This window comes from Cetorhinus maximus, chromosome 20 (genome assembly GCF_964194155.1).
Source record: "Cetorhinus maximus chromosome 20, sCetMax3.hap1.1, whole genome shotgun sequence".
Lineage (NCBI taxonomy): Eukaryota > Metazoa > Chordata > Chondrichthyes > Lamniformes > Cetorhinidae > Cetorhinus > Cetorhinus maximus.
The window spans coordinates 56,013,144-56,035,655 of NC_135898.1; the positions used below are offsets into that span (position 1 = coordinate 56,013,144).

The window sequence follows — 22,512 nt, forward strand, 5'->3', positions numbered from 1 at the left end:
TTTCAGCGGGAGTAGATGATCCTGGTGACAAGTGGGGCCAGAAAATGCCACCCATAGCTTGCTGGTTCTTAAAACCTGACCAATCTTCCATCTTCTTGTACTGGCTTCAAGACTCAGACATTTTGATGAGATGTCTTTGTTTCTTCTCAACTATTAACCATACTCAAATATTCATCCCCACTCATTACCTTTGGGCAGAACAATTGCTGGTTTACTTTAATCCTTGTACATTTTCTTTCCGTCTGCGTTAATTTCCTACATTAATGAGTTACAGTAAGAATTTGTGCTGACTTATCAGGTCAGACTAAGATATCTCTGGCTAACCTTTTGGATTTCCTTTCAACACCGTGGTGGTTTTTAAATCTTTTCTCATCAACTGAAGCTCTTTCACGCTTTAAGGCACAATAACGTTGTATGTTTTCAGGATAAGTCTGCTTCAAAAGTCAATTAATCTCTGACATGAGGATCATTTCAGCTAATGTGCCTGGCAGTCCTTCCAACAGGAATCTCAACTTTTGCAATGATTGTTCTGACTCCAGTTTTGTTACTGTCTCCCCTAGTCCTACTTGTGACATCACAAGATGAAGTTATTTGATCAGCTTGTGTCATCTGTGCTGACCATTTAGGTACATAATTTCACTCCAATGCATCTGCTACATTCAGTTGTGTTCATTTCATCTATTCTGGCAACTTGCTCTTCTGCAAGTTAAGTAACATTCTCTAGGTGGGGTTTCACAGTATTTTTTCCCCATAATTGTCTGGAGATTTGTGATAACTCTTCAGATAAAGTTTTGTTTTTTGCATAAACATAACAGTGGAACTTCTTGAGCCCAAGTACTAGTTTCTGCAGTTCTCTCTCTATATGGGAATATCTGCATCGAATTAGAGTAAATGTTAGCCAGTTATACAGGAGAAACAGATGTTCCTTCTGTAGCAATAATGTGCAGATTCTTGGAGTGGAAGCATCAATGCTAATCCTTATTGGCTTGCTCTTGCTGTTGTATTCAAATACAGGGCTTCTTGTCATCAAGCATTTCATGTCTTGAAAACTCCCAATCTGCTAATTAGTCCAGTGGCACCACTTTAAAAAAATTCTCTCAGCATTTCCAACATCTAACAAATTAGGTAGAAGCCTGCCCAAATACTTCATGGTGCCAGGATGGTTTTGCTTGATTATGGTGGTGGTGGTAATCAGCTTTATGCCCCTCTGCTGTGAGTGTTTACCTTATGTACTTGACTCCTTAAGCTTTAATCTTGCACTTGTTCACATTTAGCTTCAGATTGTGTTCCCTTACTCAATGCAAGGTTTTTACCTCTGGTCACATTTCTGTTCAGTCGCACCACAAGTCATGATATCATATAATTTGCATTATTCCAATGCTTTCCAGAATCTGTCATAATCTGCACTGGAAGATTTGAGTACACAACTTTGACAAGCCTTCATTCAATTTTATTTACCAGTCAAAATTTGCATCAAATATGCTGCCAATTTTGACATATATGGTCATGATACTGCTCCCTCTATGGTCTGTATTGGACAATATTCTTTTTCCATGGCTTATTTAAATCATCAAGGTCAAGGTAAAATCTCACTCGCCCACTGATTAATTTGACCACTGTAATCATACAACTGACCATTGATTTTGACTTCCTTTTTTCACAACAAACTGCTTCATTCTTTCTAGCTTATCATGAACTATATCACAAAGTGTAACTAACAAACTGGTGGGAAGAATGACAGATTGATCATCTGACTTCGTGATATACATTTCAAGTCTTGAAATGTATCATTTTTTCTCATGCACTTTTAGATATTTATTGTTAGAGCCTTCTTCAATTTTTTTGTTCAATTGTAACAGCTGGTAAGGTTGAAGAACTGGGTTTACAGCAGCACAGCATCTAATCACATGCCTGTGCAGTACTGATGGGCTGTTGCAGTATCAGAGGTGCCATCTTTCGGATGAGATATTCAACCAAGGCCCAGTCTGCCCTCTCAGGTGGATGTATGAGATCCCACAGCACTATTTCAAAGATGACTAGGAGCATTCTCCCTGGTGTCTTGGCCAATATATATATCTCAATCAACAGCACTAATTAGCCACTTAAGGACCTCAACTAGGGCAAGAACTGGTAGGCCAACCTAGGCCTCATCTCTTCCAATGTAAAATTGCAGAGAGTTCAGGGTGGGTGTGAGCCTAGTTTGAAGGCCATCTGAGAAATTTTATGGTCAACCACTTCCCCCCCCCCACAACCTCGCCATCCCGCAAATCCATTGGCGGGGGAACATAAAATTCTGCTCATGTTGACCTTGGAGAGGGTACAGTGCAAAGTCACTAGAATGACACCAGGGCTGAAATGGTTAACTTACAAATAAAGGTTGCATAAACTTAGTTTACATTTCACTGAGTTGAGAAGGCTGATGGGTGATCTAGATATTTTAAAATGATAAAAGGATTCAACAGGATAGACACAGAGAAACCATTTCTAGAATCGAGAACAAGGGAGAGCATAATCAAAATTAGAGCTAGGACATTTAGTAGCACTATCAAGAAACGTTTTAAGAAATCTCTTCCCCAAAAGGCTGTGGATGCTGGACCATTTGATATTTTAAGGCAGAGATTGTTATATTTTAGTTTGGTAGAGTATCAACGGGATATTGAGCAAAAATGGGTAAATGGATTTGATGTGCAGATATGCCATTATTTAACAAAATGGCAGAACATGCATGAAGGACTAAATGGCCTCCTCCTATTCCTTAGATTTAAGCAGTTTATGATCATGGCTAAGAATAGCAATGCTGGATAGTTAATGTGAAGTACTGTAATGATCCAACAGAAAATAGATAACTGCAGAACTTGTTAGTAAGAAGATAACTACAAATTTTTTCTGCATGAATTATTCCCCGCATTTCAATTAAGACAAGTTACAATTATTCTGACAATACTGTGCTAATTTTACATGATATATCAGTGACCAAATAGCTTAGTAGCTCGGTGCCACATCCAGTGTGAGCATTCATTTGACCATAACTTTCCCTAAAAGATTTTACAGAATATTAAAAAATGGTCAGGTGAAATTGATTACAAAAGTAAAATTTAAAACAGCATCGTTCCTTTAATTGTCATGAATGCGTAATGTGGCAATGTATAAGTCTCATGAAATGATGTAGTTACTGTAACCAATAACTTACAACAGCTGTTAATGGAAAATCCCAGTGACAATATGTAAGCACAATTAAGTTGATCAGCTCAACATCCTCTTAGTCAAAGATGTGTGTCAACACAGGTGTGCATCAGGCCAGTGACTCAACATTACTGCTCCATTGTTGAAACGTTCCAGTTTTATAAAGCAGTGTTGAGGAATATGATCACTACCAACACGAGGTACACATTTCTATTCCAAGAAAATGAATACTAGAGACTACTAAGATCAATGGAAATAAAAATTGGGGAAATAATAATGGGCAGCCTATACGCATGTGTGCATCAGGCCAGTGACTCAACATTACTGCTCCATTGTTGAAACGTTCCAGTTTTATAAAGCAGTGTTGAGGAATATGATCACTACCAACACGAGGTACACATTTCTATTCCAAGAAAATGAATACTAGAGACTACTAAGATCAATGGAAATGAAAATTGGGGAAATAATAATGGGCAGCCTATACGCAACAATGCTAGTTCTATGCCAGGACAGCAAGTTTAAAATTTACTCAGCTGCTGAGGCAGTACAGAGGGTACTCAGTATCTGGGCATGCTATATTTGACGTGGAAATCTTTGATACTGACTCATAGCAACAAAACTAGGAAAAAAATGTCTACATTCTTCATCGTGATGAGCACAAAAATGCCTCGCTTCAAAATAAATCAATGAAATATAGGGAGATGTTTACATGATAGAACTCAGGGGATTCTCAATAAAGGCTCAATAGAAATAAATGTAAGGAATATTAACTTCTGCATACTGATTATACCCAGCATCCATTGCTGCTGCTGCACATCTCCAGTGTTGCACATTTATATTGTGGAACCACTTCCTGTGCTAATGTTTATCTATTGCTACTGTTACATTGGAATCCACAATGTAAATGGATGAATTCCAAAACATAAGCAGCCAAGACAATTAAAACTGCTTTTATTTGAGGCAGTTGTGTATAATTTGAGTGTAACATTATACAATGTGTTCCTTTAAAATAGATACCTAATATCTTGTGTTTGCTAATGAAGAAACGAACTGAGTTCAACAAACTTAATTTTAATTTTTTTCTAGTCACTTGACACTGTATTGATCATGAATAATTTACATATTCTGCCTTTTTATCTCTAAAAATACTATTATGCTACTATAATGCAATATTTAATTCTATTTTCATAATATACACCGTATTAATGGTATTTCAGATCCATTTTTTAGTCCAAGATTGGTGTCCATTTTAAGATAACAAGCAGCCTGATCTTTCTACAAATATTTCAAATGGTTCTTCTGCACTGTTTGCCTGTAACACTGAATTCTCAAACTAATTCCTTGTTTCAGTTTTTTAACCATTTCTGGCTTATTCATGTTTCGAAAAGACAATTCCCTTCAGGAAAAAAGGAAGCTAAGTTAATATTATGCACATAACATACCAAGCCCTCCCTTAAGGTACATATACCACTAGCATTCATGAACAACATAGTGTGCTATAGAATGCTGTACTGTGGAATGTGAATACCCAAATCACTTAAGATAGAAATTCAAATCTAGCTAAGGCGAAGAATGGAGGCATTCACAGGAATCTGGAATTCACTTTTAAAATGAAGCTTCCATCCTATGGATGCAGCACAACCTCCAAGTAGTTCATCTAACTGATCATCTTTCATGAAATCCTCCTGTCAAGCAGGCTATTTAACTGCACACAGGGAGGACCCGCCATCTGTGGTTAACTAAAGAAGTTAATAAAAGCATCAAACTTAAGGAAAAGGTATACAACTCCGCAAAGATGACTGGCAAGACAGATGGTTGGACAGAATATAAAGAACAGCAGAGAATGACTAAAAGGTTAACCAGGAGAAATAAATTAGAGTATGAGAGGAAGCTAGCTAGAACTGTAAAAACGGATAGCAAGAGTTTCTACAGGTATTTAAAAAGGAAAGGAGTAAGTAAAGTGAGTGTTGGTCCTCTAGAGAGGGACAGTAGGGAGTTAATAGTAGATAAGGAAATGGTGATAGAAATGAACAAATGCTTCTGTGTTCATTATAGAGGATACAAAAAACATTCCAATAATAGCTGCAAATCAGGAGGTGAAAGGGAGAGAGGAACTTGGTGAAATTGAAATCACTAGGGGAATGGTACTGACCAAATTGATGGAGCTGCGGGCTGGCAAGTCTCCGGGTCCTGATGGACTACATGCTATGGTCTTAAAAGAGGTGGCTAATGAGGTAGTCGATGCACTGGTGTTAATTTTCCAAAATTCGCTAGATTCTGGAAAGGTTCCATCAGACTGGAAAGTTGCAAATATAACCCCTCTATTCAAAAGGGAGGGAGGCAGAAAACAGGAAACTATAGCCCAGTTGGCTTGATGTCTGTCATTCAACAGTCACAGATTGCAACTCTTTTGAGTACAATCACAGTTCTTAGTTTCCGGGAGTGGGACATGAACCCACAACCTTCTGATTCAAAGGCGAGGGTGCTATGGATTGAGCCACAGCTGACACCTCCTTGATGTCTGTCATGGGGAAGTCGTTAGAATCGCTCCTTAACGAGATTATTGCTGGGCACTTAGAAGAGCTCAAGGCAATCGGGAAGAGTCAGCATGGTTTTGTGAAAGGAAAGTCATGTTTAACCAATTTATTGGAGCTTTTTGAAGGAGTAACATGCACGGTGGATAAAGGAGAGCCTGCAGACGTACTACACTTAGATTTCCAGAAGGCATTTGGTAAGATGCCACATCAAAAGTTATTACAGAAAATAAAAGTGCATGGTGTAAGGGGTAACATATTAGCATGGATAGAAGATTGGCTGGCTGGCAAAAACCAGAGAGTAAGCATAAATGGGTCTTTTTCAGATTGGCAAGATGTGACAAGTGAAGTACCACAGGGGTCTGTACTGGGGCCTCCACTTTTTACAATTTACATCAATGACTTAGATGAGGGGAATGAAGACATGGTAGCTAAATTTGCAGACGATATAAAAATAGGTGGGAAAGTATATTGTGAAGAGGACACGAGGAGGTTGCAGATGAACATAGATAGGTTGCGTGAGTGGGCAAAGATCTGGCAAATGGAGTTTAATTGGGAAAATGTGAAGTTGTTCACTTTGGCAGGAAGGACAAAAAAGCAGAGTGTTACTTAAATGGAGAACGGCTGCATAATTCTGAGGTGCAGAGGGATCTAGATGTTCTAGTACATGAGTCACAAAAAGTTAGTATGCAGGTACAGCAAGTAATTAAGAAGGCTAATAGAATGCTATCCTTTATTATGAGAGGGATTGAACATAAAAGTAAGGATAAAAGCAAAAAATTGCGGATGCTGGAAATCCAAAACAAAAACACCTGGAAAAACCCAGCAGGTTTGGCAGCATCTGCGGAGAGGAACACAGTTAACGTTTCGAGTCCGTATGACTGTCCAACAGAACTAAGTAAAAATAGAAAAGAGGTGAAATATAAGCTGGTTTAAGGGGGAGGTAGAGCTGAATAGAGGGCCAGTGATAGGTGGAGATAGCCAAAAGATGTCATAGACAAAAGGACAAAGAGGCATTGAAGGTGGTGATATTATCTAAGGAATGTGCTAATTAAGGGTAGAAAGCAGGACAAGCAAGGTACAGATAGCCCTAGTGGGGTTGGGGTGGGGTGAAGGGAAGGGATCGAAATAGGCTAAAAGGTAGAGATAAAACAATGGATGGAAATACATTTAAAAATAATGGAAATAGGTGGGAAAAGAAAAATTTATATAAATTATTGGGAAAAAAAGGGGGGCGGGATCTGAAAGGGGGTGGGGATGGAGGAGAGAGCTCATGATCTAAAATTGTTGAACTCAATATTCAGTCCGGAAGACTGTAAAGTGCCTAGTCGGAAGAAGAGGTGCTGTTCCTCCAGTTTGCGTTGAGCTGTGGGCGTGACATTAGTCGTCTCAATTTCTCTGCTCCTCTCACCCACTCTAACCTGTCTCTCTCTGAACTTGCTGCACTCCGTTCTCTCAGGTCCAACCCTGACATTGTCATCAAACCTGCTGACAAGGGTGGTGCTGTTGTTGTTTGGCGCACTGATCTCTACCTTGCAGATGCTGAGCGTCAACTCGCAGACACTTCCTCCTTCCTCTCCCTGGACCATGACCCCACCGCTGAACATCAAGCCATTGTTTCCAGGACTGTTACTGACCTCATCTCCTCTGGAGATCTTCCTTCCACAGCTTCCAACCTGATAGTCGCCCAACCTCGGACGGCCCGCTTCTACCTCCTACCCAAAATCCACAAACAGGACTGTCCCGGCAGACCGATCGTGTCAGCCTGTTCCTGCCCCACGGAACTCATTTCTTGCTATCTTGACTCCATTCTCTCTCCCCTTGTCCAGTCCCTTCCCACCTACATCCGTGATTCTTCTGACACCCTACATCATATCAACAATTTCCCGTTCCCTGGCCCCAACTGCCTCCTCTTCACCATGGACGTCCAATCCCTCTACACCTCCATCCCCCACCGGGATGGTCTGATGGCTCTCCGCTTCTTCTTCGAACAGAGGCCCGAACAATCCCCATCCATTTCTCTTCCGTCTGGCTGAACTTGTTCTCACACTGAACAATTTCTCCTTAAACTCATCTCACTTCCTCCAAATAAAAGGTGTGGCTATGGGTACCCGCATGGGCCCCAGCTATGCCTGTCTCTTTATGGGGGTATGTGGAACATTCCTTGTTCCAGTCCTACTCCGGCCCCCTCCCACAACTCTTTCTCCGGTACATCGATGATTGCTTCAGTGCTGCTTCATGCTCTCGTCTGGACCTGGAAAAATGTATTAATTTTGCTTCCAATTTCCACCCCTCAATCAATTTCACATGGTCCATCTCTGACACTTCCCTCCCCTTCCTTGACCTCTCTGTCTCAATTTCTGGTGATAGACTGTCCACCAATATTCATTACAAGCCTACCGACTCCCACAGCCACCTCGACTACAGCTCCTCACACCCAGCTTCCTGTATGGACTCCATCCCATTCTCTCAGTTCCTTCGCCTCTGTCGCAGCTGTTCTGATGATACCACTTTCCAAAACAGTTCCTCTGACATGTCTTCCTTCTTCCTTAACCGAGGTTTTCTACCCACGGTGGTTGACAGGGCCCTCAACCATGTCCGGCCCATCTCCCGCGCATCCGCCCTCACATCTTCCTCTCCCTCCCAGAACCATGATAGGGTCCCCCTTGTCCTCACTTATCACCCCACCAGCCTCCGCATACAAAGGATCATCCGCCGCCATTTCCGCCAACTCCAGCATGATGCCACCACCAAACACATCTTCCCTTCACCCCCCCCCAGCAGCATTCCGCAGGGATCGTTCCCTCCGGGACACCCTGGTCCACTCCTCCATCACCCCCTACACCTCAACCCCCTCTCCATGGCACTTCCCATGCAACCGCAGAAGGTGCAACATCTGCCCCTTTACTTCTCCTCTCCTCACCGTCCAAGAGCCCAAACATTCCTTTCAAGTGAAGCAGCATTTCACTTGCACTTCCCTCAATTTAGTCTACTGCATTCATTGCTCCCAATGTGGTTTCCTCTATATTGGAAAGACCAAATGCAGACTGGGTGACCGCTTTGCAGAACACCTTCGGTCTGTCCGCAAGCATGACCCAGACCTCCCTGTCGCTTGCCATTTCAACACTCCACCCTGCTCTCATGCCCACATGTCCATCCTTGGCCTGCTGCATTGTTCCAGTGAAGCTCAACGCAAACTGGAGGAACAGCACCTCATCTTCATATTCAGACTAAGCACTTTACAGCCTTCCGGACTGAATATTGAGTTCAACAATTTTAGATCATGAACTCTCTCCTCCATCCCCACCCCATTTCCAATCCCCCCCCTTTTTTCCCAATAATTTATGTAGATTTTTCTTTTCTCACCTATTTCCATTATTTTTAAATGTATTTCCATCCATTGTTTTATCTCTAACTTTTAGCCTATTTCGATCCCTTCCCTTCATCCTACCCCACCCCCACTAGGGCTATCTGTACCTTGCTTGTCCTGCTTTCTACCCTTAATTAGCACATTCCTTAGATAATATCACCACCTTCAACGCCTCTTTGTCCTTTTGTCTATGACATCTTTTGGCTATATCCACCTATCACTGGCCCTCTATCCAGCCCTGGCGCTCTCCCCCCCCCCCCCCCAATAAACCAGCTTATACTTCACCTCTTTTCTATTTTTACTTAGTTCTGTTGAAGAGTCATACGGACTTGAAACGTTAACTGTGTTCCTCTCCGCAGATGCTGCCGGACCTGCTGGGTTTTTCCAGGTATTTTTGTTTTTGTTTTATAAAAGTAAGGATGTTATGCTTCAGTTATACAGGGCATTGGTGAGAACGCACCTCGAACACTGTCTGCACTTTTGGTCTCCTTATTTAAGGAAGAATGTAAATGCATTGGAGGTGGTTCAGAGGAGGTTTACTAGATTGATACCTGGAATGAGTGGGTTGTCTTATGAGGAATGGTTTGATAGACGGGGCTTGTTTTCACTGGAGTTTAGAAGAGCGAGGGATGATTTAATTGAAGTATACAAGATCCTGAATGGCCTTGGCAAGGTGGATGTCGAAAGGATGTTTCCACTTGTGGGTGAGTCCAGGACTAGGGGGCACTGTTTTAAAATTAGAGGTCGCCCTTTTAGGACAGAGATGAGGAGATGTTTTTTTTCTAAGAGGGTTGTGCGACTTTGAAACTCTCTGCCTCATAAGGTGGTGGGGGCAGGGTCATTGAATGTTTTTAAGGCAGAGGTAGATAGATTCTTGTTAGGCAAGGGAATTGAAGGTTATTGGGGTAGATAAGAATGTGGAAGTCGAAACACAAGATGATCAGCCATGATCTTATTGAATGCTGGAGTAGGCTCGAGGGGCCGAATGGTCTACTCCTGTTCCTATTTCTTATGTTTGTATGTTCTTATTATGATAGTTCACACCAGATGTACACTAATGAAATGTGCTAGGTACATTTAGTCACACTGCAGTAAATAGTCTTCGTTGACAAAATTCTCCTGAGGAGCAGACCACCAGATAATGTTGCTACCACTCAATCATAAAACTTTCCTGAGGGAAATGATAAAATGACAAGCGCCTGCCTGATGAATACTGAGCATTTAAAATAAATAACCTCTGAGGTGATCAGTCCAGCACTTCAAAGACAAAAGTTAGTTTTGTCAGGCATAAACATGAGATGCAGATTTTACTGTATAAAGCTAACGACAATGAGCAAATGGTACAATCGGAGAGACGTTTGTATGTTTGCTTCAGATAAATCAAAGAAACGGATCTTTTGTTTACCTATTGCGTGTTGAGTGTTATTCAAGTGAAGAGAAAACTTCATTGCTGTTAGTAGCCAGTAGGCATTAACCCAGTTTGGAAACCTGGCAGTTTCCCACTTTTTACCTGGCACTGACACCAATCCTGGTCACCTCCAATGGGAGGATCTTTCCCTGCTTCCTGTGTGTAAACATAATTTACACTTGAAGCCTATGCATTACCAAGATTCACTCAACTTCTGAGTTGCTGATCAACTAAAACACTTGCTTCAGACATCCACTGTTATTAAGCATGATGGTAGAAGAAAAACACTGTCTAGGAATCAGGGGAGTACACAACTGTAATATTTAAACACAGAGGATGCTTTCTAGTCTTGCGCATATTTTAACTGAATGCTTTATAAAATAATTCAAAATTATAATTAGGGTTCCCAAGTTAGTGTGGGCAAGCTCCACACTAATTTTAACCATTTCTAATGCAGGATTTTTACTCAACAAGCTAATCTAGCACTCAAAGCTGCCATCCAATTGAAATATATAATAATGTGCGCTGATGGCATGACATTAGTTTGAAACTATGCATGGGTGCCTGATCATCATTAAGTTCAGCATCAGCAAAAGCCATATTTCATGAAACAAAGGATGTAGATAATGCTCTTCATAATAAAAAAAAGTCCACTTTGGATTAAATAAGGGTTGTAAAGGCTTGAAGCAAAAATTTGTTTAGGGAAGTAAATTCTGTCACTGGGTCTAATGATTAACACATGTTCCAATATTCATAGCATAGCACAGACCCCTTAACAATGCCCTAAAGGAACCAGAATTTTGTAATAGGGTTACAAATTAATTTCCCACTGTATTTTCTCTTTATTGATGTACATGATAAATACGTTTCACAGATGGTACACAAGAGGCAAACTTGCAATAACAAAACTATCTTATGGTAAACACATTGTTCAGAAAGCTTACAATTAATGGGCAATTTTAAAAGGTTACAGTACATTTCTCTTCACCCTTGTCTAACTAAATTACTACAAAATCTGTACAAACAAACTACTCATGGATGGTTCGTTTTTTATTGAAAATTACGATAAATACTTTCAGAAGCAAATCTGAGACATGTCAAGCATAAATGTGGTAAAAATATGTCGGACTGGAGTATCATAAATCCTGATTTGATTCGGCCAACCTAAAAACAAACGTACCAGTGTAGACCACATTTTTCTAAATGCTATGTCTGATTAAGCTATGCCATTAAGTGACAGCTGAGTTCAAGCTGAACTTTAACATTAATATGATATTATTTAAATGACTTCATGTTATTTTTGCACAAAAAATGATGAATGATTTCTCGACACCCCGACTGACATAACGCAGGCAGACCATTTAATGAGTTTTGACAAAATGGAGACATATGCAGAATATTTGTTACTGAAACCGTCATTGTGGGCCTTTGGCAGCATTTGTTTTTGATTGTCTGCAGGCATTGAAGCATCTATTTCAATTCCTACTTCCCTTCCCTCTGAATTTTGAATTTAGCTAATGTCATTTTTAAGGGCATTTACATATTACTCTTAATCAGATGTTTCTAAGTTACGGTTCATAGGCAGAAGTGTGAGGTTTCTGTAAAATGAAGCAATGACAATCAGTAAAGTGAACCTTTGTCAGCAATGTTTGCTGTCGGAATAGGCTGTAAGAATACTAAAAGAAAACAGAAAACTGATAAATATTTAACCCTATGAATATTACTCCCAAATCAAGGGACAACCTGCTTACAGCTTGAAGGCATGACATTCATTTTCTTTTTTTTTTAAATCTCTATTTTCTTTTCTTACTTCTTGCTTTTGATCACACCTTTGTCCACCGTCACCTAAGCAAACAGTGGAGCATAGGAATTTTTAATTTGTAGGCAATATACAATGGTCTAAAAAGCACTTTGCTAAAAAAGTGTTCTAATTCTGATTTCCATTGGCTGGTAGGCTTGCTGAATCTAATGTCGTACAGTGTGCAAGAGCTTCTGGACTTTAGAGTTAATGCATTAAGATAAATTAATAGACACTTAAAGTGGATAATGCAGTATAGTATATTGCTATATATGTTGATAAATATTCCTCAACTGAAATTGTTTAAAAAGACGCTGAGTGGAATATGAAAGTGACCAGATTGCGTAAATTAACTGAACAATGGGACAATTCTCTCAAAATGTTTAGCCCAAAACACATGTCTGACCACATATCCTTTTAAGTCTCCCATTGCCCCACACAGGGACATCCCACTAATAACTCAGACAAAAATTATGAAATTACATTTTGGGATGAGATTAAAGAAAGCTCGAGTTTTTGTCTAGTTGGAAACAAAATCTAAATCATTGGCATTACGAAGAAAGCATGTTGCTGGGTTATTCAAATACTTTTTTTGAAAGGAGCAAATAAACAGGCAAGTAAATAGTTCTGAGCGTACATGTCACCTGTTCCCACTGCATGCAAGACTCCAACAATTACTACATCGAACAATGTTGAGTATTTCCAGAAACAAACTTAAGTGCAGCATTCTTCATGTGCAAAACAAAAAAGTTTAGATATACTGACAATAGCATTTTATACACTGCTTCATAATATGTGGCCTCCTTGCTTAATTAACTTTAACAATTTAGGCTTACATTAGATTTAAATTTCAGATTGACTGAAAAAAAATGCCAATTTTAATCAGATACAGGTGTGATTTTCATATAAAGCAGATGGGTGATTGGTGGGGAATCTCTCCACTGACCAGATGAGGCAAACTGGAAGCCCAGTAGATCTTTGTGGTCAGGCTTCATCTGAACACAACAGATGAGTGGCCAGTGTAAATGGTGCTCCTTATGAGCAACTCGTTGGTTGGGAGGGCAGGAAATCTAGCAGGGAAGCTGTCACTTAAAAGCAGATTGAAGTTCTGAAAGGAGAATTGTATTCTTCAAAAGTGGTCAGTGGAAAGAGAGTTACTGAAGCAGCAGCTGGCAGCACAACATCATTCAGTGCCCTATGATTCTTTCAGGCGTTTCAGGAGGCACTCCAGGAGCATAGTGAGGAACAGAAAGACTATCCTCTTTCCTTCCAATGAGTGACGAATGGCCCATCAAATGACTCAGCAACCATGGATAGAGGTGGCTGAGCAGGTCAATGGCAGTACTGTATTGGAAGGTACTGGCTTCAGTGCAGGATGGCATATCACATCAAGATCATCAAGCTAAGACTTCCCTTCGCATCTCTCTTACTCTTTATATAGCCCTCCTGCATCCTGCATTAGACTCAGTGCTATCAGCCTTGTCCCTCCCCACTTCTCACATCCCTCCTTCAAATCACAATGGGACATTTCACTGTAACATCCTTCAACTTACACTCACTCTCAAGAACTGCGACTGCTCACCCAATTACTTCCCCCACTCTTGGCCATACTTGCAGCTTTTCCTTGAAGTATGCATACTATACTGTGCTATACTGCCTTCCAGATCACCAAAGAAGAGCACACACAAATCCACTGCCACTCTTCGTGTAGGAAAAGCCAGTATACAACCAAAGAAAGACTTCAAGAACAGGAAGATTGATAACTCGGACATTAGGTTGATGGTCATTAACATTATTTCCAGAGAAAGGACAAACAACATTGGTAACAGATGGAAATCTGGCGTCTGTGCATAGCAGGGTATTTGGGTACCTTTCCTTCCTTTTCTCTTCTGCTTAACTCTCATTATCCCAAGCACCAAAGAAATTAGCTACCTGCTTGGTATAGTTAGTGAGACAGAGAGGTTGGACTAGTATAAGGTTCAAGTGGAAAGGGCAGCCAAGAAATGGCTTAAAGGAGAGCCAGTTAATGTCTCTGGCTTGATAGAAGGTGATGGGCAACATGCAGATTTTAGAGGCCTAGACCGAAAAAATACATTCTGTACACCAGCGATTGACTCTGTAGTGAAAAAAGGAGAGCGTGGTCACCTTAATGGAATTGGACACTCCTTGCAGGAGTCTATGGCACCGCCGGTAGCATCACTCAGGGATACTCATATTGTGGATATACAGGTTCCACCATCTCCACCTTGGAAAGCCAGGAGACTAAATAAATAGGAGCTTAAGGTGCATTCCGGATGTCATACTATCTGCCCTCACATAGACCAGTGGGAGTAAGGGTTGCCAACTCTGACTGGATGTATACCAGGAGGTTTCATCATATGACCTCCAGCCTCTAACCACCTAGCCCAGTCAACAGCTTTCCACCTCACCCATCTCCACAATTTTTATAACTAATTAACAAAAGTGTCCAAAGAAAATATCAAACAAACTCTAATTTTTAATGATCCTGTAATTTTTTGGCAGCAGTGTCCAGGGGATTAATGTTTAATCCCTGAAGACTCCAGGATAATCCTGTAGGGTCAGCAAACATAGTGGGAGTGCTGAGCCACAGCCTGATAGAAATGGGAATAGAACATCTTGCCTTCTCACAGGATGATAGCATAGTTGGTCCCTCGCCAATCTCTCAAACAGTACCCACCCTGCCAACACAAAGCCAGCTGGACCAAGTTATTCCCAGCCCTGAGCCCTAATGGCTTCCAACCACAAGCATCTTAAGGGCCCTCGACTGAGCCATGACATCCTTCCAGCTTCCATGCTGCAATCTCTAGGGGGACATCTTGCAGAAGGCACAGTCAGTAACAAAGCATGCAAGACAGGTACTATGGAGAAACACCAGGGTGATAATTAGAATGTCAGTAGTTGTGCAGCCAGTAAAATGATGAACCTCTTTAAAATCTGTGTGTGTGCAAAGAGTGTTCCTGTAGTAGCTGATGACCGATATTCTTTACAACTAATATTGCAATGTTGTCATTGGGCACATGCAGTATATTCAAGATGGAAGAACTAGGATAGTTGTTGGATATGATGGCAGGGAGCTGGGTCGTTCAGATGAAGCACTCTTCAACAAGCTACTGCTGAAGAGCTCTGGCTGTTTGCGCCATCCCTATGCTATCAGCATCCTCTCCCTCATCACGCTAAAGGTTCTTGTTCAATGATGATTCCAAGGGTTGTCCCCATTGTAGAGCAAAGTTATGTGACCTGTATTGCAGAAAGCCAGCAGATCTGTTCAGGCTATTGAATCATTGTTGATGGACTCCAATGGTCTGCTCAGTGAAGGCTATAGTTGAGCCATGATTCTGGTTGCAACACAGTTTGGCTGCCAAGTGTAGGTTCCTGAAAGAGTTATGAGCCAAATTCTTCTTCCCAAGTAGCTAGCCTCTCTCTTACTGTGCAGGGGAAAAGAGTGGGGTTTGGTGGGAGAATGGAGGATTGGGAGAAGATAAAAGCTTCATGGCAGCTGCCAGGAAAGTGGGCAAAGACCTACATGATGCTCTATTGGTAATGATGCACCAGACCATACTTAAACAGAATGAAAGCCCTTGCAAATAATGAAGAAGTGGGGTTGTCTAAAGGAGTCTTCAGGTATAGTCAAATGATGATAGCCTGAACTTGGGGAAATCCTGCAATGTATGAGATACCCAGAGCTCTCTTGAGCTGTTTCCACCTGTTCATGGAGAAAATTATGAAGGTATTTGCTCTAGCACTTATGGCATCAGGTACCTACTAAACGCAAGCATAAAACGTAGATCGACTGATGTTACTGATCTCCTTGCGGCAGTTTGGAAGGAGCTAGTTGTAAAGAAGTTGAGGGCTTCATTGCAACAGGCAGTGCTGTGCCAACTGTGGTATTTGATAGGTGATTATACAACGCTGAGACAGCTTTCCTAGATAAGAGCAGACTCCTTATGCAATGGTCCTCAGGAAAGTGCAGGTATGTTGTTCCAAGGCGATATACTCTATAGGGAGAGTGAGGGTTCCTGCGAGAACACCTCAATTTATTTGGACTCCTGTTTGCTCTGCCTCATCCTCTGCTAGCAAGAGTGATTTGCCAGAAGGTCCTCATGAAGGAAAAAGTGTGCTGCCAGAAACCCAAGAGCTCGGAACATTATGCATCGATTGCAAACACTTAAAATTGTCTAAGCTGCAAAAAAACAAAAGCAAAATGTCACCCAAACCTTTGAAGCATTTTAGCTGAGAGCACTGAAAATGGTCAACTCCTCTCCAGTTGTACCACACATGGTTTCTGGCTGAATTGAGTCCTGCCACATCCAGTCGTGAATGGTGGTGCACAATTAAACAACTCACTGGAGGAGGAGGCTCCACAAATATCCCCATCCTCAATGATGGAGGAGCCCAGCACAAAAGATAAGGCTGAAGCAATCGCAACAATCTTCAGGCAGAAGTGCTGAGTGGATGATCCATCTCGGCCTACTCCGGAGGTCCCCAGCATCACAGATGCCAGTCTTCAGCCAATTCAATTCACTCCACATGACATCAAGAAACGGCTGAAGGCACTGGATAGTGCAAGGGCTATGGGCCCTGGCAATATTTCAGCAATAGTACTGAAGACTTGTGCTCCAGAACTTACCGCACCCCTAACCAAGCTGTTCCAGTACAGCTCCAACACTGCCATCTACCTGGATACGTGGAAAATTGCCCAGGTGTGTCCTGTACACAAAAAGCAGGATAAATCCAACCCAGCCAATTTCTGCCCCATCAGTCTACTCTCGATCATCAGTAAAGTCATCAAGGAAGGGGCCATCAATGGTACTATCAAGCGGCACTTGCTTAGCAATAACCTGCTCACTGACACCCAGTTTGGGTTCCGCTAGGTCCTGATCTCATTACAGCCTTGGTTCAAACATGGACAAAAGAGCTGAACTCCAGAGGTGAGGTGAGAGTGACTGCCCTTGACATCAAGGCCGCATTTGACAGAGTGTGGCATCAAGGAGCCCCAGCAAAACTGGAGTCAATGGGAATCAGGGGGGAAACTCTCCGCTGGTTGGAGTCATACCTAGCACACCTAGCACAAAGGAAGATGGTTGTGGTTGTTGGAGGTCAGTCACCTCGGCTCCAGGAGATAACTGCAGGAGTTCCTCAGGGTAGTGTCCTTGGCCCAACCATGGGGATGTTTGCTGGTGATTGCACAACGTTCTGCACCATTTGCGACTCCTCAGATACTGAAGCAGGCCATGTCCAAATGCAGCACGGACTGGACAATATCCAATCTTGGGCTTACAAGTGGCAAGTAACATTCACGCTAGACAAGTGTCAGGCAATGACCATCTCCAACAAGAGAGAATCCAACCATTACCCCTTGATGTTCAATGGCTTTATCATCACTGAATCTCCCACTATCAACGTCCTGGGGGTTACCATTGACCAGAAACTGAACTAGACTAGCCATATAAGCTACAAGACCAGGTCAGAGGCTAGGAATCCTATGACGAGTATCTCACCTCCTGACTCCCCAAAGTCTGTCCACCATCTACAAGGCACAAATCAGGAGTGTGATGGAATACTCCCCACTTGCCTGGATGAGTGCAGCTCCCCGAATACTCAAGAAGCTTGACACCTTCCAGGACAAAGCAGCCCACTTGATTGGCACCACATCCATAAACATTCACTCCCTACACCACTGTCGCACAATAGCAGCAGTGTGTACCATCTACAAGATGTACTGCAGGAATTCATCAAGGCTCCGTCAACAACACCTTCCAAACCCACGACCACTACCATCTAGAAGGACAAGGGCAGCAGATAGATGAGAACACCATAATCTGCAAATTCCCCTCCAAGTCACTCACCATCCTGACTTGGAAATATATCGCCATTCCTTCATTGTCATTGGCTCAAAATCCTGGAACTCCCTTCCTAACAGCACTGTGGGTGTACCTACACCACATGGACTGCAGCGGTTCAAGAAGGCAGCTCACCACTACCACCACCTCAAGGGCAACTAGGGATGGGCAATAAATGCTGGCCCAGCCAGTGAAGCCCACATCCAGTGAAAGAATAAAAAAAAACTGGCAGTAGTAATATGGGTAGAGATTAAAATAGTGTCAATTGGCCGCAATTTACATAGATTAATAGGGGCCCACTAGGAGCTCTGACTATCTAAACCTAAGTCAGCCCAAAAATCAGAATGGATCGGCTTCCATTGACAAGTCCACAGTTTGTTTGTTCCCACACTTTTAGGCACACTTTCTAAGCATAAATTGAATAGTAGTGAGATGAAAATTGGTCCCTGCATTATATAGTTTTATTGCCTTTGTACAAATTTATTTTCATTCTATGGGCAGATTACACTTGCTGATTTATGCCAGTGATTTCCAAACTTCTCTCCGTGGGGAGTCTTTTGTAGATATTAAAAGCATTTGAGGCATTCATGCTTATGTTCAAAAGACAGCATGCACTACCCAAAGGAAAACAGTAATTTTATTGGTGAAAACAGTCCTCATGTTCTGTTTTAGCACTAAATACCAAAATAGATTACTCATGGAAAGTTGATGCCCCCACAGAACCTCTCTATTCCAACAAACTCTGTCTGCAAATCTGCAGTTGGCACCTCCAACGTCACTTGAACTTGTGCTTCCCATCACCCAATCATGACTGCTCTTAATTTTCATAAGCAAGTTGCTCCTTTGGGTATCCTTTTACTTTATCGTTATAATATGATAACCCATTTTGAGTGGACTTACTGTGCCAATTTTTCTAAGAGGCTGCCAGCTACCATTACAAAAGGGAGGCAGAAACCAGAAAGGAAAGTTTGAAATGAACTCAGAACACCATAACAAATGTTGCCAGAGTTGACTCAAACTATCTTAATCACTGGCTTTTGGCTGTTTCACTTGATTTTACTCCCCATTTCCTGCAGTCTCTTAGTAAATTGACACTGTCAAATCTACTCTAAATCAATTGAAAACCAAGAAAACAAGTATATGTTAATTAAAATTTTATATCAAAAAATCTTACAAATCACATGTGTGGATCAGTATTTTATATAAACTATTAATATCACAAGCTTCAGTTATCCACTAGCAATGCTTTTAGTCCAGCTAGCATGAAACAATGTCCCCAATGTGTATCAATGTACAATTTGCATTTTGTTTTATGTGAGATGAATTTGTGCACTCTGCTGCATGCAACTCTGGGAAAAAAAAACTGCATAAATAGTAAAAGCAGGGACTGCTTTTAGCAAAAACGGAATGGGAAAACTCAACTGAATTCTATGACACTTGTGCGCTGGGAGCACTTCATTTAAAGGGATGGGGGGGGGGACGGAGAAAGTTATTTATAGAAAAAGCACAACAGATTCCTACCTTGACCTTACCTTCGCAACATTCCTGTCAAGATCCTGGAGCTCTTGCCAAGGTTTGTATCAGTTTCACGCAGCTGATAATAAGAGTGAGGAAGGAAGGGGTTACACAGCAGAACATGACAAAATACTTACTTTATAAGACAATGATCATCTTTCAAATTGAAAACAGGTCTATACTGTCACTGCTAGGAGTCCATTTTTGTACTTTTAGAAGAAAGCCAGCAGTATTCGACTAAGAAATAGGTATGGCTTGGCTAGAATATCAAATACAAAACCAATCTTTCTAGTTCCGACAGAGTCTGCAATCTCAATATATAAACCATGCTTTCTCTTTTCTGATGATGTCAAATCTGCTGTGTATTTCCAACATTTGCAGTATTTAAAAAAAATCTTGACAGAAGGCAACTTTGATCATTTATATTTTGTATCTAAGGTGACATTAGCTTTAATAAAGATCATTTGGCAAACACAGGAAAAGGTTCAAACACTTAAAGGTGATGACCTACAACACATAAGGAGTTAGTGTGTTGTAAAAATGTCTTTGTAATGAAAATGGCGTGTCCCCATTCTGCCTTTCTCCTTTCTTAAGTAAAAAGGCAATGTCTCTTTAAGGATGCACAATACCCAAAAATGTATAAAACACCTATTGGTGAGTCTGAAACTAGTGAGCTGTTTAATTTTAATGTTTGCAACTACTGATTACTTTTGCTGTTTTTGTATAAATAAGCAGACATAAAATATTCTCTCTAAGCTTAGGATTATGAAATGAACAGAGAGTTGGGTTTACAATTGTTCTGCCACTCTCGCATGGCATGCATACAATCGTTAAATTGGAAAAAAAAACTGATAGCAGATAGCACACAACTTGAAATTTAAAAACATCAGCTAAGAAAAATCAAAAATTATGGACATATTTAGAGGTCATGTGACCAACCTGTACAGGTCAGCGTACCATCGCATAAGTCAGCTGTTCTTTTGCAATGCTATAGCCCCAGTGGCATACACATGAGGTAAATTGCGGAATAATGAAGGTAAACAGAATATAAGAGTGATATAAAAATAATAAATCCAAGGAAAAATTATCTTGTGGTCTTGTATCGACAGGTTTGCAGCACCTCTTTCTGGATACTAGAGGTATATAGAGCACAAAATTGCATATGATATATAGACAAGGCAATATATAGGCAACCTATTTTGTTGAAGTGTCTTCATTTTGAAAATCTCACATAACAGTTAGATCTAACCATTCAATTCACTAATCAAAAAGGGTACCACTTGACAACGCTTGTGAATATCTAAGAATCTTTTAGATGTTGATTTGGGGTAGTTATGTTTGCTCATGAAGAATGATATATTTAGCAATGTTCAAGTTTAAAACAAATCAAAACGGGTCATGCATTCACATGTAAACTATATTCTGTATAGCTAGGTGTCTTTTGAATCTGTATAGCTCAATACAAATATACCAAAGACATTTATAATAATTTAATTGGCAAAGGCTTTCAGAAAGTTGTAGAAATCTAAACAGTCTTAACATGTCAACATCTTGTATATGTGTTTCTGTTAAAATTATCAGAAAGTTGAGCCATTTTAGATCTTCTACATTGTGCAGGACAATTTTAAAATTTAGCAGAAGTTAAATTACATTTATTTATCCAAGGCTATATGAAGAAAATAAACTGCAAAATAGCCATATTCACACAAAAGTTACTGCTATTGGAAAAATGAGTGTTGTTTCTCTTTTCCCCATATTGGCAGTTAGGAAGCTTAAAAACTGACATATTTCTAGCTTTACATTGAATCCAAAGATTGGCTGTTTCCATTCAGCAATAGGAAGCATTTTGATCTGCAAAATTTATTAGAAGGAATACAATATGCTTATAAAATCCCTGTAAGCCCTTACTCTCAAGATCTGATGTGACGGACTAAAACAGCTGTATTCTCAAACTCACCCTTTCCCGAGCTCGTTGGATCTTTTCTTTGTCATGATGCAGGTTCTCCAGGATCTCCTGTCCAATTTGTTCTGTAATCCACAGAATTACAAAAAGTTACACACTGTATGTTAAAAGCTGAAAAAAATAAACATTAAAATCTGTTCGGTGAGCAGAACAGTGAGATTGAACCTAAACCTACTCTCATAAAATCTAAAGAATTAAATAACTTCAGTGGCCAGTCTCCACTGCAACTTACATTGAAGCAGAGCTACTGTAAGAACAATAGGAACTAATTTAATGTTACTAAAAATAAACAAGTTTCTACACCATTTTATACTATGCACATAAGTTAACTGTGGGAAACGGAAAGACTACGGAAGACATTTAATAATTCTTAGAAACAGAATAAAAGCATAATGTAAAAGCTTTTTGCAGCAAGACAAGAAAAGAATGGAGCTTTTCCTTGAGGGAGTTAAAAAATAAATCTTATGTTTCACCACAATTTAAGGGATTATGTAAATGTCCAACCATTCAACTTTACAATCAATGCTAAAGTGTGGAAACATTTATTTCTCTTGTTTCAATTCTAAATATATTTAAATGAAGAACTGACATTTACTCTATCATTGTTCTTGAACTAATTTTTTAAAAGATATTAATAAATAGGTGTTTTCACAAGTGATCCATCAAAATCAATAATTTGATATCCTTTAAGTAAGAAACATGTAAGGTGCAATTTTTATTTTTTAAATGACAATTACTAAAACAAATCAAAACTTAATTAACAAACACTAAACAAAACTTGATGATACAGTTCGTTTAGAGTTTCTGAAAGTGTTAAATGCTGGAGCTAACAATGACAGATGTAGCAGGATAAATATTTTTTTTCAGATATTTGACTAGT

At 40.5% G+C, this 22,512-nt stretch overlaps 1 protein-coding gene across 5 annotated transcripts in view; it reads right to left on the reverse strand.

Moving 5' to 3' along the window:
• Positions 1-22,512, reverse strand: part of vti1a (vesicle transport through interaction with t-SNAREs 1A) — a 370,006-nt gene that overhangs the window by 130,587 nt on the left and 216,907 nt on the right. For 3 of the 5 annotated variants that reach the window (XR_013579742.1, XM_078564759.1, XM_078564757.1), the window contains 2 exons: positions 21,627-21,697; positions 19,687-19,748 (listed from right to left, as the gene is read on the reverse strand). Coding sequence is in view for 4 of the 5 variants with exons in the window: in XM_078564759.1 (XP_078420885.1) it covers positions 19,687-19,748; positions 21,627-21,697 (133 nt within the window). In the remaining variant the exon portion in view is untranslated. Of the gene's footprint in view, positions 1-19,675; positions 19,749-21,626; positions 21,698-22,512 lie in introns of all 5 variants that reach the window. The other 2 variants (XM_078564760.1, XM_078564761.1) reach the window with 1 other exon arrangement.